Source organism: Rissa tridactyla, chromosome 6 (genome assembly GCF_028500815.1).
Source record: "Rissa tridactyla isolate bRisTri1 chromosome 6, bRisTri1.patW.cur.20221130, whole genome shotgun sequence".
In the NCBI taxonomy this organism is placed as follows: domain Eukaryota; kingdom Metazoa; phylum Chordata; class Aves; order Charadriiformes; family Laridae; genus Rissa; species Rissa tridactyla.
Genome location: NC_071471.1, coordinates 58,747,910 through 58,763,182, shown reverse-complemented (window position 1 = coordinate 58,763,182; position 15,273 = coordinate 58,747,910). Strand labels below are relative to the sequence as shown.

Sequence of the window (15,273 nt, the reverse complement as noted above, 5' to 3'; positions counted from 1 at the left end):
AACCGACTGGCATGGGAGGCAAGCAAAGAGCATCCTCCAGCCGCGGCTGGTGCCGGAGGATAATACCCCACTGCTGCCATGAGCTCCTCAGCTCACGCGGAGACACAGACCTTGTGCTGAGAATCCGAGGGTGCCAACTGCAAATGAACCATAGCCTCCATCTGCCTAACAGGATTCATTCTGAAACTGAGTAAATTACCTGGAAAAAAATCCTCTACACTCAGAGAACAGCGACATTGGGCATACAGAACTTTGGAAATGGCTGCGCAGGGATTGCCTGCTCCATGCTAATTTGGCCCCAGTGTATGTCTGCCGAAACAAATCTGTAACCACAGGATCGCCTGCCGTTTTTCTCCCACAAGACCTCTGCCCTGCTCAGTCCTCAGGATAGTTCTGCTCACTGAATGCAGCATTAGTCATCACTTCTTTTCATTATCATTCACGTTGTTTTCCAGTTCCCTCCTACTCTCTTCCCCTTTATTTAGTACGCTCCATCCGACTACTGCCAGCATGGATTACACTGGAAGAACCTAATCTCGCTGTCCTTACCACTCTCACAGCCTCTGATGTGCTCAGCCTCACATTTCTGCGAGGCAGGGAAGCGCTCCTCTCCATGCAGCAGATGGGGGAGGGAGGCTAAAAGAAGCTGAGAGACCTAACAAAGTCACAGAGAAAATCTGCAAGAGCAGGGAGCTGAACATGGGTCTTTGACTCCCAGTCTGACCCCATACCCCAGAGAGATCCTTTCTCTCTCCTGACCTGCAAGAATGAATTTTAATCTCTTCCTGAAATTGTTTCTGGTGTTCATCTGTGGAGCTGGAATGCTTGGCAAGCACTGAATTAATCTTCACAGGATGACTGGAAGAAGGTTTTACTGAACAGACGGGCGGAAATTAGCGAAGAGAAAACTGAGTCTCAAGGTCCACTTCTTGCAGGTGCCCATCTCAAGACTCGCAGGTCCCCATTTCCCAGCTCACTCAGCCCTGCCGGGTACAGGGGTACCGCAGAGGAGTTCCTCCCGGCCTCCTCCTGGCGCTGGGAACACAGACCAGACCTCGGGTCCCAAGACGGCCATCCAGAAAACACAGAACACAAACTCACTTGCCACCTGAGAACATTTCAGCTTAAGACTCTGGAATAGCATTGAGAAAGAACAGAGTAGTAGAGACAGGGACAGGATCCAGTTCTCCAGGGCAATATTTAACACACTTCGCCATGAGACTGTTGTGGTCTTTCTGCAATTACTTGCCTCGTTCACAACACAAACGAAGTGGAAGTCCTATAGGCAGGAGTCTGTTTTACTCCACGCTCCTGATTCATCCCCCAAACATGCTACATCTTTGTGCACTGAATGAGGAAGGCACGCTTTGTAAAAAATATGTAGCTGACCCTTCAATTAAATATAGTATCAAAATACACACATGTAACAGGGACAAGGCTAAAGTGCAGAGATATTTCTTAAATTCTGTGTGCTAGATTTTGCAGTTAACAAGGACTCTTTAACTATAGATTTGTTTTTACTGCACTGTATTGGCTCGTATGTCAGAGTCTGCAGCAATATCTGATGCATAACATGTACGTTGCACATGATCAAAGACTTGAGTGTCATCTTCTTCCCTAGAACAATGACTGCCTAAAGCAGCAGGAGCAGAAATTATCTAAAGGTAGTGTTAAATAAACCTCCTTCTCCCCTCTGGGGAGAGTGAGCAGTCCAGGTGAGCAAGGTAGGAGGGGAGAACAGTCTGCTTTGTGCTAGACGGGCAGAGAGCTCCACATAAAAGCAGAGGAGCTTTGCAGAAGCATGTCCTGACTCCCATCACTGGAGACTTAATGATGGTAATTCCCAAAGGATGATGCATGCTGACAGGCTTTGACACAAACTACCCCAGGATAATATTAATATGTATTAAAGGCTCAGGCAACTTTATTGGGACGGGCTTGATCAGTAACACATTTCAACAGTGTCTCTATCATCTGCCGGAACATAAGCAAGGGAGGGAGGGAGAACACACGCACAACCTCACCTTGCTTTGGGTATGTTTCAGAGACAAACAAGGTCGATCTGTGATGAACTGCATGCTTGGCACAGCTCAGATGTTGGACCAAGAACCTTGGACACTCCAGCACGAACACAAATGTCACTGTGGGGCAGTTAATGTCAGAGTCTGTCTGCATGATCAGCATCCTTAACCCTCCAACACGGGGCCAGACACCTCCGGCAGAGCCTCTCTCTGTGCATCAGGAACATCTACCCCTTGGAAAGGAGCGGAGAGGTGCTCGGGAGGCAGCGTGGGGGCTCTGCTGTCACAGCACTGGGGGAAGGGGGAGTGGAAGAAAGAACTGTGGAAGCCTTTGATCATGTGTAATGTTAATGCAAGTGTTACACATCAGAGGCTTTGCCACGGTAACTAGCATATAAACAGGAGTCTAGTGTTAACAAGGAGGACTTCTTGAATATGTTTGTACATTTCTAAGTCAAAGCAATTTCCCTATTCAACAATACATGACACAGCGGAAGAAGTTCGGAAATAAACCAGCCTGACATGCTTAGACCTTTAATAGAATTTAGCTTCTTAGAACTAATTAAATGTTACTTAAATGAAAAAAAAATATTAAAAAAAATCCAAGTACTTGGGAAAGGTGCCAATTTGACAGCTCTGGAGAATGAAATAATCTAATCATCCTCAGAGCATGGGCAGCGGCAGGACAGGCTTCCCCTACTAACATGCCTTGAACGTGACCTGGAAAGACTGTTGATAGAAAAGGGGAGTACAGTCTCCGCGGTCTAATGACTCCTTGCCTTTTCTGCTGAGACTGCTAAAACGGCTCCCGCCGAGTACCAGCTGCAGTGGTGATATGGACACCTGTCTGGTAGGAATGGCGCTGGGACCTGCCAAACTCCTGTCATCTGCCAACCTTCCACTGGAGTCCGGTGACTCTCAGCTCATTGCTCAGCCCGGGCAGTGGGGGCTGACAGACTGTGCAGCAGCTCTCCGGCCTGTCCCACCTTGGACACGCTCCACTCCAGCCCACGAGATGTAAACAGGAGGTACTATGTTTAGTCTGCAGGTTTGGGCTTTCACTGTACCAAATCTCAGGCTCAAGAGAAGTCACTTTCTGGCTGCTGCAGAATTGAGGCTATGATTTTTCAGGCTCTTATTCCTCCCCTAAGATAGGGAAAAAGTCTGCAGAAGGAGATGCCTGCTATCTCTCTTCTTCTCCATGGTCCCTCCATTTACTTGTCTTTGCAACAAGCCCCTGCATTGCAGTGATCTGCTTTCAGCCGCCAACTCTCCTTGGAGCTCACTGCTGTGCCTGGGGTCCCAAGCGAGGGAGGAGGAAAATCCTCTCTGGGCCTTGCTGTGAAAGCTTTGCGGGGCTTGCCAACTCGGCCAGCCCAGGCTGCAAGGGACTAAACCAAACACGGTTCGCCTCCTTGGAAATTTTATGCACCACAACTTCTTTTACTTCTGAAGCAATGCCACACAAACCTCCCTCCTCCGCTCCCAACACCACAAGGGACTGCTGAGCATGGATCAAGCCTCCCATTGCATATTAAGCCAAGAGCCTCAGACACTCCCACATGTATCTCACACAACGGGGTGCTCCTCCTCTTGTCCCGGGCTGCTTTTAGCCTCCCTTCCTCCCCCACCCAGTCTGTCCTCCTTCATTCTCATCACAGGACAGGGCAGGAGCCAGCAGCAGAGCTGGTCACGTCAGACTAGAAGATCCAATAGGTTGACCTTGTGTAGGAGACAAGCGAGGGAACTTGCTTCTCCCTGCTGCTCAGAATCGAGCAATTCTCCACCTTTCCCTCCCACCTACTCCAAAAACCTTCCCTAATTTTCAGCACCAAACTAACAGGCATGGAAGCAACCAGGTTCATAAGGGTTAATATTAGTTACATGTCTGAATGGTGACCTAATTATTGCCATTCTTCACTGTTTAGAGGTTACCTGACTACTCTACATATCAATACATTTCGAGATGTGATGTAAATGCAAACAAACACTCTTATGTTTGGAGTTAACACAGTCACAAGATCCTGTGTATCATGCGTTGGCAAGCACAGGAACCAACAGCAAATGACCCACCCTTAAACCTGACCGTTCGCTGTTAATCATTACAGGACTGTTGCGCTTTCCAGTCAGTACAACCAAAGCACGCAAGCTCTTTGAAAATCCCTACACACAAGATGATTCTAGCCAAGATCAGCTCCTTCACAAGCCGTACAGATTTCAAGGTATGATGTCCTCCAGACGTATGAATACGGGCAGTGGAATGCCTTGAAAACAAGTCACTGGAAGGTTAACTGCAACACTGCAATGCTAAAACAACTCCCTGCCTTAGAAACAGAAGGGGAGGCAGGAATGCCACAGTAACAGTGAAGGCAGAGACGTACTGCATGCATATAGTCCCTCAGAGATGGGCTTGTCTGTATAAACACATTCCCCAAAGCTTTCTTCTTTTCGCAATATGTTTATAACCATGAAGAAATTCAAGGTTAGAATAGCACTACGCCATCAAATCATTAGTGCATCACTGCTCTGTAGGGCTGACCCTCAACACCAAACAGATGGGGAGTTTCCAAGGAAAATCTGTGATACAGAAAAAATCTGGGTGCAGAACATGTGTGGGTGCTTCAAGCAACCACGAGCTTTTGTCAAAGAATCAATAGGAAAGAGCTAAAACTGAAAGAAGCTGTGCTCTCTGTGCTGCTCTCCTGTTAGGGATGATGTAAAACCGAGATCTTGGCTCTGTAGGATTGCTGTCCCACAGCTTTCTAGCTCTTCCGCCCTGGCTCCATTCTTGTTTAGGTCATTCCACTCTGCCTCCCCAAATTGCTTTCTGGAAGAAATCAAGAGTAAATACAGCCTGTAAAGTGTTCGCTGACTCCAGGAAATGGACACTGCTGTATTCACAGATGATTTTTGAACTTTCCAGCCACTGCTTATCAATTTGAGTTCCATTAATATAAATAGTAACAGTTCACCCTTATTTTTTGAGCCCATAAATACTGAATATATTACGCAAGAGCTATGAGAGATGTTGCAGTAGAAAATACATGTTTGTTCCACTTTTAAACCACATAAGCCCTTAGCAGAATTGGTTTTAGGACACAGTAAAGGAGGAAAGGGGAGACAAAAGGAAGGAGGCTCTCTCACTTGTAACCAAGGTCCGTGTGCTGCATAGGGGTGCTCTTCTGTAGCAAAGGCTCCTTCTACTCCCGTTGATACAAACGTGATTGCTGTGTCCCCTGTAATACTTTTATATGTAAAGTGCCGTCCATGTAAGAGCCTTCCCCTGGGGAATAAAACATATGTGCGTGAACCGAGAGGGTGTGAGCAGCATTCGACAGAATAATGAAGATGTATCACTATAGCTTCTGCCATCAACTCGGGAAACAATTTTGAAGGCAGCAACTATTATTTTTTCAGGAATATATGAATGATTTGCTCTACAAAGCAGGTCACAAGCCTCCTTCTGAGGCAGGACACCCCCCTTTATCTCCCCCCTTAATCTCAGGGCCTTGTTACAGAACTAGAATTCATCTAAGTCCCACTGCATGCCTATCCCCGTGATGAGGTGCCGATGCGTGTAAGGACAGGGAACTGCCAGTCTTTCAGTAAGACGAAAACTGCAGAAGAGAATCCAGACTCCATATCATGGGGGAATATGAAGACACATTTCTAAGCAGGCTCATCGGTGGGGCCAAACTTACTTACCCTGACAATACCTAGTAATCCATTGCCCTGGTGCTTGACAAACGTAACCCATATTACTTAGGCAAATGCCTAGAAAATACACATATGTGACCATCTATGGTATCACTTCCCTTTTTTTTTATTCAGTGCTATCTACAGGGAAAATCATGGCTCTGGTATTTAGGCTCAGAGCATATGTGACATGCATGCGTGGCTTCCAACATGCAAGGGGGAAAACTTCAGGTAAAATATATAGCGCCTAACAGAGCCATAGGTGCTTGATGAGTTAGTTACTGCTGGTCAGCTGAGCTGCGGTAACTGATCAGGACAGACTGCTCATGTATTTGTGAGGTAAAATAAAATAAGCTTCTCAATAGGCACAGGTGAGTGTGCACCTGCTGATGCTAACTCTGATACCACGGATACATAACTCATTAAGCTAAAATAACTCAATCACCTGCGATCATTTGTCTCTACCCCACAGTTCATCTTTATGTTAAGGACTACATTTGCCAGAGGTATTTTTAAAAATAGTGCTGACTGAAAATGTGGAAACCTAGAAAAGTCACTTACGATGGTATGTACAGCTTGAACCTTCAAAAGACAATGTGTAGAGTACACACATAATGTTTTGTTCCTTCAGTCATGTGAGTGACATAATTTGTCTAAAACACACACTTGCATGCATAAACTGATTGCAAACAGGCTTTGCACAACCACTTGTATCTGAGTCCATAAGCCAGAATTAACCACTTAAGGGATTTCTTTGACAGAATATGTTAAGACATCCCTTCTTTTTCACCAAGTTGCCAGCATCAGACTAATAAAAAAACCCCTATACTAACCCTGTCCCGTTTCAGCACTCAAAATACACTGGAGGACATAAAAAGAATGAGAAACAATCTTACCACGATGAACACACATGCAAAGAATCATCTGTTTCTAATGTGTTTTGGCAAAATATCTCAGCTCTGGCCTTTAAAGACCCATTGCATGCATGTCTGTATGGTGAAACAATGCCACAAGGCAAAAGCGGCGTGTTAGCACAAGCTGAGGAGGAGGATGGCTTCACTCACCTTAGACAGAGGGGAATGAGAGCTCCGGACTCCTGGTTAAATTTCAGGTGTACGCTCTCCAGCTGTCTCGTGCGGATTAGCTCATGAGGAATGATAGCTGCTGAGCTCTCGCTTTCTAAACTGTCCTTACGGCTTCTAAGAGAAGAGACAAAACACATATATTTATGATCCCAGTGCTGTGTGCTATTTCTGCTGCATTTCAGAGCGATTGTGCAAATACTGCAGGACACAGGAGCACACTGTTACAAAGACACATCTGAGTTTTCATCTCCCGTACACAGACACAGCTTCCCTCAGACTACCAGTCCCAGCACGCAGATCTTCACGTTGATCTGACGACCTAGGATCTGAATTGGTGCACACACACGGTGCATCCCTTGACAGCATACAAGAAATAAAATTTCTGGAAAAAACTGCAGCAAAACTACACTCTCCAAACCCCCAAACCACTATGAAATGGCTTGGAAGAATTACCAGGTTTTGAGAACCCTCTGCTCCCACAAGTATGAAGTGCAACAGCCAAAAAGATGGACTCTACATGTGATGAGCAGGACACCGGCAGATTGTTTTCCCTTGTAAGTCGGGCTGCTTTAAAACACTGCAGCTTTGCTTTCTTATTCATTCATTTCTGCAAGACCAGCGTATTGTGAAGCTACGACTAAAGGTTATGTTGTTATATGATTAGGAACTTTGCCAGACAGAATCCTCTGGATAATCAAACCAGTATATCTCAAAATACTTGACCATAAACATTTTATATGTTCAAAGAGCATCAGTGTGATCCCTTACTTGATAGTCCAGAAAAAAGAAGGAAGGACAGAGGGGTTATGATTTTTGCAGATGACATGGACTGATGTGATGTGTCTGATACGCGATTTATATTTTTGTCACGTGGCATTCCACATGAACTTAACAGAGGTAAGACTTTGTTAAGATAGTTTCTATAGTACAGAATCACCACAGGAGGGGGACAGTGAAAGAAGGAGGGAAATGAGAGATGCCCCATTGCAATGTGGTTCCATTGTGCCAGACAGACCAAAAGCCAAACAAGGCTATCGAGCTGTGGCTCCATTTGGGAACACTGTTAAAACAAGCCTGGATCCTTCCTCTACCCAAGCGGAGCCACCTTTAACATACATCTGGAAATGATTGTAAAGAAACAGCTTGACCCTCACGAGCTGACTTAGATCACACATCTACTTGATTTTATGTTTGGGTGCTGTCCCAAAATTACTCCCATCCACCACACACATAGTAATACAGTTCAGTGTGGCTTCCAAAGCAGATCAACCTATTGCTCCTGCCAGGTCACCTAGTCCCAGGTGAGCCTTTCACCCAGGCTGCTGAGCTGCCCACTCTGAAATGAGGATACAAGCTAAACTTCGACATCTCACAGCGCCTTCCTGCAAATACTCTGCATGGCCAGGTCAGAGATGCAGGAAAAAAAAGTCAGAGCAGCTCAGCTCCCTGCAAGATAAAAAGCGTACAGCGCGCCCCGTGTTCTGCCTTAGCAACACACAAAAGCAGTAATGGACCCAGCAAGGACACAGTAGGTCAGGATACAGCTTATGCACCGGGTGGGCTGATGGACTGACAGTCAGCAGAGTGTCAGTCTGGTGGGTTAACCCTGAAGCAAAGACACAACATGCTTTGTAGTCTATAGGTGGCACTTAAAGCTGTGTTTAATCTACTTCAGCAAACATTTTACAGCTCTTTGTAGGTGGGGTCTTCAAAGAGTGGAGTGGGCCAGCGTTTTGCAGGCTGATTACCTGAGAAGTGCAGTTCCATTTGATTAATGATCAGTTGACCTTAAGCTAAGCTTTGCCTCAACTTCCTTATCAGATCTTATATACACAGTGAGCTGTGGGAAAGTCAGCCTGTGGTCTACCGCTTCCAATCATTCATTTATCAATCCCTACCAAAAGGGTCAGCCATTAGCAACGCATGATTTTCGAGCAGGCCATAAGCTTGCACTCGTTAAGTGCAGTTCGAGAGTTTACGTAGCCCGGAGCAGATCAGGAGCTCTACAGCAATATTATTGCTACAGACAAGAGACTGTGCCCTTCTCACCTGGACTGCCTAAGTGCGCCGGGCACGTCCCATAACACAGGCAATCGCTGCTGTAGGTTCATGCTTCGGAAGGACAGACAGCCGCAGGACAGTTCCCCGTACCCCTGGGCTCCAAACCCCCCAAGCCGAAGGTGGGTTTTTAGGTTTCCACCACGCTTAGCCAGTACAGCTGCTAGCACAATGGGGCTGCGGTCCTGAGGGGAAAGAGCCTCCGGATGTTAATGCAATAATAGGAATGACGACAGTATTCTGGAGGCAAGGGGCAAAGCCTTCTAAGTCTTATTAAAACCAGCAAATGCTGTTTGTCATTACACGCTCAAGAGAAGATGTTGACTAATGTATAACTATCAAACGGAACTGTCATGACTTTAAGGCTGTCAATAATTATGACTTCACATTAATAAGTAACCAGCCCTTCTGTCAAAAAGGTGAAGGAGTGAAGCAAAATGGTAGTTAATACTTTGAATGACATGAAATTATTAATCCTTTCCACAAAACTTTTCCAAAATAGTCACGGTCCCTGTGTTTCTTGTTTCACTTTAGTGGAGCTCACGCAATTCCAGCTATTTAAAGTTAAGGGCAAAACACCAATAGCAGAAACCAAATAACCTTCTCTCTAAGCTATACCTTTCTAAGCCAGAGTTTTGTGTAGCGGGCACTTCTGGACATGGTGTGGACTGTGCCTAACACAAGGCCACGGTGCCATCACTTTCAGACTTTGGAACATGTGGCATGACACAGGGACTCAGCAAGACCCATTAAAATTCTCCCTTTGGGAATGGAAACCCTTGTGCTGACCCTTCCAAAGGGTGATGGCCCAGATGAAGGGTCAGCAGGACTTCTAGGTTGTTATTAATAAAAAGTTCATGTCGTAACACACGCTGCCATCCGCAGCTTGTAGTTTTCAGCCTCAGAAGAAAGTGCAGAAAAAGTTTGCTTTCTAACACTAACATCTCTGGTTTTATGACTGTCAGTTACCAGTAAGCCTTTGCTTCCTCCACCCCATCACCAAATAAATCAGCAGCAAAAGCCAGTGGAGTTTTATTTGTTATGACTAAGATCGAGCTGACTATCACGTAAAATGTTGCAAACTTTGTCTATTCCAGATTTAATACTTCATCCAACCCACACAAAAAAAAATTTTCATGTTTCTCAGTGTCCAGAAAAAACAAGTCTGCAAAAGCCAGGGCTGCTGCATTCGGAAAGGCAGCAGATTTAAATGGAAGCAGCATGCCGGAAATGCCCCAGTTTAAGGACTGCACATCTCGTGTTTTGTGAAACTGGAGGGGAGTTGGAGGAGATTAAAGCGCATTTCCCTCTGATTGGGAGCTTGTGGGAGGTGTAAACGTGGGCAGTTGTCAGATTAATTCTTTAGATGATTACATTCTTTTTGTTTCTTTAAAGCTGTTTGTAGTTGGGTTTGATGTCTCCGGTTCTGGGCAAGTGTATTGCTGCAGTTACCAAGGTGACTTTAGCTGACTTTCAACCATTTTTTCCAGTTTTGGTTTCTACCAGTAGTCTGCTTCTGGGCGGAGAATAGACAGAGGAAATGATGTTTGTTGGTTTTTTTATTTTTAAATCTTGTGAATACTGATTAACAGTCCATGAACTTAACCAAAGCCATATCTGGGGTTTGTTTTGCTTTTCTGTTTGTTTTTTTTTTTTTTTTTTTTTTTTTCCTGAGAGTGGGTGGTCAAACCATTGCAAAGGGGTCCCATGTGGCCTGCAGCTTCCCCAGACTTCTGTCAACAGGGAGAAAGGGCCCGAGGAGACTACAAGTCCCGGCGTGCTGTGCTCCTTCATGATGTGGGCAGCCACACGCTGGAACCTGCAGCCTCCCGGGGGCCCTCTCTTTGTGTTAAAGATGAGGGTGGCTGCAACCTGCTTAATTTTATGCCAATTAGCAGCAGCCCGTGGGGATCCTGGAAAATGGCCAATGCAATCACTGGGTTGCGCAAAGTCTAGATGTCCCCTCCTTATAAGTCATGTTTATGGCAATCTCAAGCAACCCCACTGGCAGTTATTTTATGGGATTCAAGAATAACCAGGTTGATCGGATTAAGAAAGGTTTATTTATTCTTGCATTTGCGTTTTGCTTTATGATCAGAGCGCCTGATCTCATGGATCTGTCACGGAAGGAGGTCTCGGTTCCCTTCCAAGCTCTGTTGCTGACATGGAACATAATTTCACTGCATTTCCAAGTTACCCTCCCAGGTACCAAAAGTCAGAAAGGACACGCTGCTGGAAGCTGGCCACGGCAGGGGCTCTTTGTAGGAGTGGGTGCCCACAGCACCACTAACCTGAGTTACAGTCACTGCTCCTTACTCCCTTGGTACAAAATGCAGCACCATGAGGTACCAAATGCAAACCATTTAGTGCAAGCTTACACAGCTGGGGAGAAAGGCTGGACCTCTTTTTTTTTTTTTTCCCTTTCTTCCCTTCCCAACTATTCCCTGGCTATTTCAAACCTCCTCACTCCCTAATGAAGATATGGTCAAAGATCACTTAAGTGCCAGCAGTCTTCCAGTGTCTTTCCCACAGTTTCCCCTGAAGGGCAAACCAGCAGTTGTGGGAAAGAGCCCTAAGCATCTTGGCACACAGAGTTACAGGACACGTCACAGACGCACAGAGGCAAGTGTAGAAACGGGGAGGACACAGTTACACAGCTCCTGCTGTGGTCACAGTGAGACAAGGCTGGCTTGAGCCCTTAGACCTGGGTGCTCATCATCCTGGTTAAACCGGACGGTGAAGATGTTTTGTGTGCGCTTCCTGGCACGGAAGGACTCCAAGGACAATGCCAGTAGCAACAATCTTCTTGCCACTCACACATCCCTTTGGAAAGCTGCATAATAACTACTGTCAGTGCTTGCAGGGGCCAGACTGTTCCAGACCTGCAGCTGAACTGGGACCGAGAGATTTAGGCTGTGCCACTGGCACCCTGCAGACTCATGGGTGAAGTCAAACAAGTCTTTTTATGCTTCAGGTTCCCCGTCTGTAAAACTGAGACATTTTTCCACGTAGGGGTGTTGCAAGGATTAAGTCAATGTTTGCAAAGCACTTTTGGATTCTTAGATGGGGAAAGCTATGTAGAAGTGCAAGTTATTAGCACAGTGACCACTCTGCACTTCTACTGACACTGGTTTTCCAGACATTTGCTTTTCTAGTTCGCAGGCTTGTCACCCAGCACTCAGCCTCACGCTGAGAGACACTCCCTAAAGTGTATTGCCTCCCCCCTTCAGCATTCCTTACTCAAGCAAGACACCACTGAATGGTGTCTGGATGAGAGAGCATGCCTAAATAAGCAGGACTGGATTGGAAACTTAGTGCTTAGCGGTTGCAGAATCAGAAAGTCTAGCCAGAACTAGACAGTTTCAGAGAAGGCTGAAATGCTCCCCTTTATGTAAAAGTTTGCCTCCAAGAACTGAAGACAGGAAACCAGCTACACAGACAACAGCTCCCCTCCGCCCAAGTAAAGCAGCAATCAAAACCAGTGCAACTGGGAGAAGCGAAGTGCAGACTCTCCTCGAAGCAAATCCTACATCTTGGTATTACCATCAGAGTTTCCTCAGAAATGCTGCTCAGATGGAGCTTGTTATTGGGCATTAACCCAATGCTACTCACTGAAAGGAGACGTCGGCATGCCCTATTTACCAAGTCGGAGGAACAGCATGGGCAGTGGACTCCAGTCCTGCAAGTTACTCATGAGCTCCAAACCAAGTACAGCATGTGACAGTCTGGGGTTCTGGGGTGTCGCTTCTGGAGTAATACAACTCCTCCCTCTCCCCACAAGGGAAGGACAACAGCCCGAGATGCTCAGAGTGCAGTGCAGCAGAAGGTCACAGCCAGGACAGTCCTGCCAGCCCCACCTGCCGGAGGGTTGTTCCCTGCTCTGTTTGCCAGGAACCTGCCTTCATTTCCCTGCACAGCTGGAAACCATTCAGGGCTGGATGGAATTAGCACACGGGCACAGAGCTACCATATGTTCAGGTTTCCCTAGACTCAACCTGTCTTTCTGCCTGGCAATTGAATGCAGATGGGATTTGAGATCTCTGGGGCATCCATTGTGGGTCCCTGGACAAATGACCGCTGTGCATGAGGGGACCAGCGCACTCACAGTTATCTGGGAAACCCCAGACAGAAATATGGGAAGGAATAGGGCATGTTGAACCACACTGCCGTATCGTTCTTGAGAAGGAGGAGAGCAATAAACTGTAGAGAGATGCTGGAAAAGCCTTATTAAAAGTAACACAACCTTGGGAGACCTTTTTCCACCACTCAAGCCTCACCTTCAGACACTGGGGATGTGTGTGGGCATTACTTGAATCCCAGCACAATGAAATGTAGCAATTACGGATAATTTTAGCCTCAACGTGTGCAGTAATGCAGCATGCTAGCTCCAGGTTTCTACTGCATGCCTCAGCTCACAGGAGCAGTAGAACAGTCTGAGTCAGCCAAGGGGCAGAAAAACATCACTTTCAGCAATGCTGCCTGATCAAGGGGACCCTTGAGGGGTGGAAAAGGTCAAGAATTCCCCTATCCCAACCCTGGCTCTCACTGCAACTGTGGCAAATTAACTCCTCTGTCCTCATCTGTGAAGTGGAGATACTACTCACCTACCTCACAGGAGAGCACAGAGCTAATTGCCAGGGACAATTAAGGACTCGGCCCCAGAACTTATTACATCAAGAAATTAAATAGCGAATGAAGTAAGAATCCACAAGTGTCACTGATCTTTGACATCTGGAGCTTCCAGCCCACTGAGGTCTTAAAACAGCAGCGTTTAGTCTGACGGCTAAACGTTCCTCACTGGTAAGAGCTTCCCATATCCAACAAGAGAGCATCTGCACAGTTTGGGAGACCCGGAGCCTTGCCTTTCTGTCTGTCTGAGCGGCACCTACTAAGCTGATGGGTCCTAAGAAATAAATAATGCACCGCTGTAAAGTACATTTGTATTCATACATGCCTCATTTTTCCAAGCAGTAATCAAGAGTATTATGTTACCTATGGTCGAAATGATTAGTCATGTTTCCAAAGATTAATTTACATGTTCTTTTGTTTAATGCATACGAACTGATTTAATGGCTGCTTATAACTGAGCTAACAGTCATTTTGAGAAACAGATGTCCGATGCAGTTTTAAGCATTAAGAGTGCTTTTATTCATATCCTTAGGAGAAAAAGGGCTACACAGTCTACAGTAATAACACTAATGAATCAAAGTACTACAGCTGCCCAACAGGGTTTTGACAGAAACCAGCTTTTTCTCAAAGGAACTTTTTTTTTTTAGGACTCTGGGACAGGGAACAACTGGTAATATGCATGCTTAACATGTAAGTATGTGCTTTGCTGGAGACAGAACTCTGAATCAAGCCCTATCTGCAACCAAACAATGTGAGGCTTTTGCATAAGTGCTGGAAACTAACTACACAAAGACAGGGAGATCTGTATGGAATCTGGATCCTCCACGTTTTATACAAATAAATATTCGAAAGTTTGAGTGTTTCTGATACTATTTTGTGATGCTGAATGCAGAACAGGTTGTCTGCTTTAAACCCTGATAGATGATTGTGTGTGGGTGGTAGAGTTAGCATAAAAGAAAGGGAAGAAAGCTACTAGGAAAGCAGTTGGTGGCTGCAAATCTATGATAAATAAACAGCACATTCCTCTTCTGCACGAAGCCATTAGAGTCTGTGTCAGACTTTAACATTCTAATGTCAGCTGGGTGCAAATTTGATGGCCTAGGGTTCTGCAGTGCTCCCTATGGAAAGTACATTTGGAACAACGTGCCATGCCCCAACGAAGTGTTTCTGTCAAGTTCCCAAGAAGCTTCTAATGCACCAGTTATTCACAGGACCCTTGCAACGAACCACGGGTTTGATATTTTGTGATCTGGTGTGTACAGTGCAGGATATGATTACACACAAGCCTGCTTCCCATCAGCCAGCACCTCGTAATCATTAACATATTTATCCTTGTGGTGCCTCAAGAAGATGACATTGTTATTAGTCCCATTTTATAGATGCAGAACTGAAGCTCAATAGCTAAATGACTTGCCTTTGATTACACAAGATTTACAGTGAAGGACAGAACTGAGTCCCAGCCCCACCAGGCCCAAGCAAGGATCGCACCAGAAGGACTAGATCTATGTACAGAGCTGGCCTTCATCTCAGGTCCTTGTAAGTCTTACATGAAATGACTGTATCTGCACTGGGTTTTGTGCCTTTTGTGTCTCAGCCTTTGCCACTGTAGGTACCTGTAGGGAACGTGGACGTAGATCTATTAGTGCATGCAAACGCTCAACTCCTGAGTTACATTCCTCTGCAGCAGCTGGAGACAAGTCTCTAGATTGTGCTCGTGTACTTAATAGTACGTTGAGCAACTTCACTCAAACATGTAAGACATGCTGAGACAGTGTATTAAGAAA

General features: G+C 45.8%; 1 protein-coding gene across 3 annotated transcripts in view; it reads right to left on the bottom strand.

Annotated features, from left to right (window-relative positions):
• SUFU (SUFU negative regulator of hedgehog signaling) overlaps positions 1-15,273 on the bottom strand; it is a 96,646-nt gene that overhangs the window by 15,406 nt on the left and 65,967 nt on the right. For all 3 annotated transcript variants that reach the window (XR_008466967.1, XM_054205217.1, XM_054205219.1), the window contains exons 9-10: positions 6,782-6,916; positions 5,166-5,304 (exon numbers count right to left, since the gene is read on the bottom strand). Coding sequence is in view for 2 of the 3 variants with exons in the window: in XM_054205217.1 (XP_054061192.1) it covers positions 5,166-5,304; positions 6,782-6,916 (274 nt within the window). In the remaining variant the exon portion in view is untranslated. The remainder of the gene's footprint in view (positions 1-5,165; positions 5,305-6,781; positions 6,917-15,273) is intronic.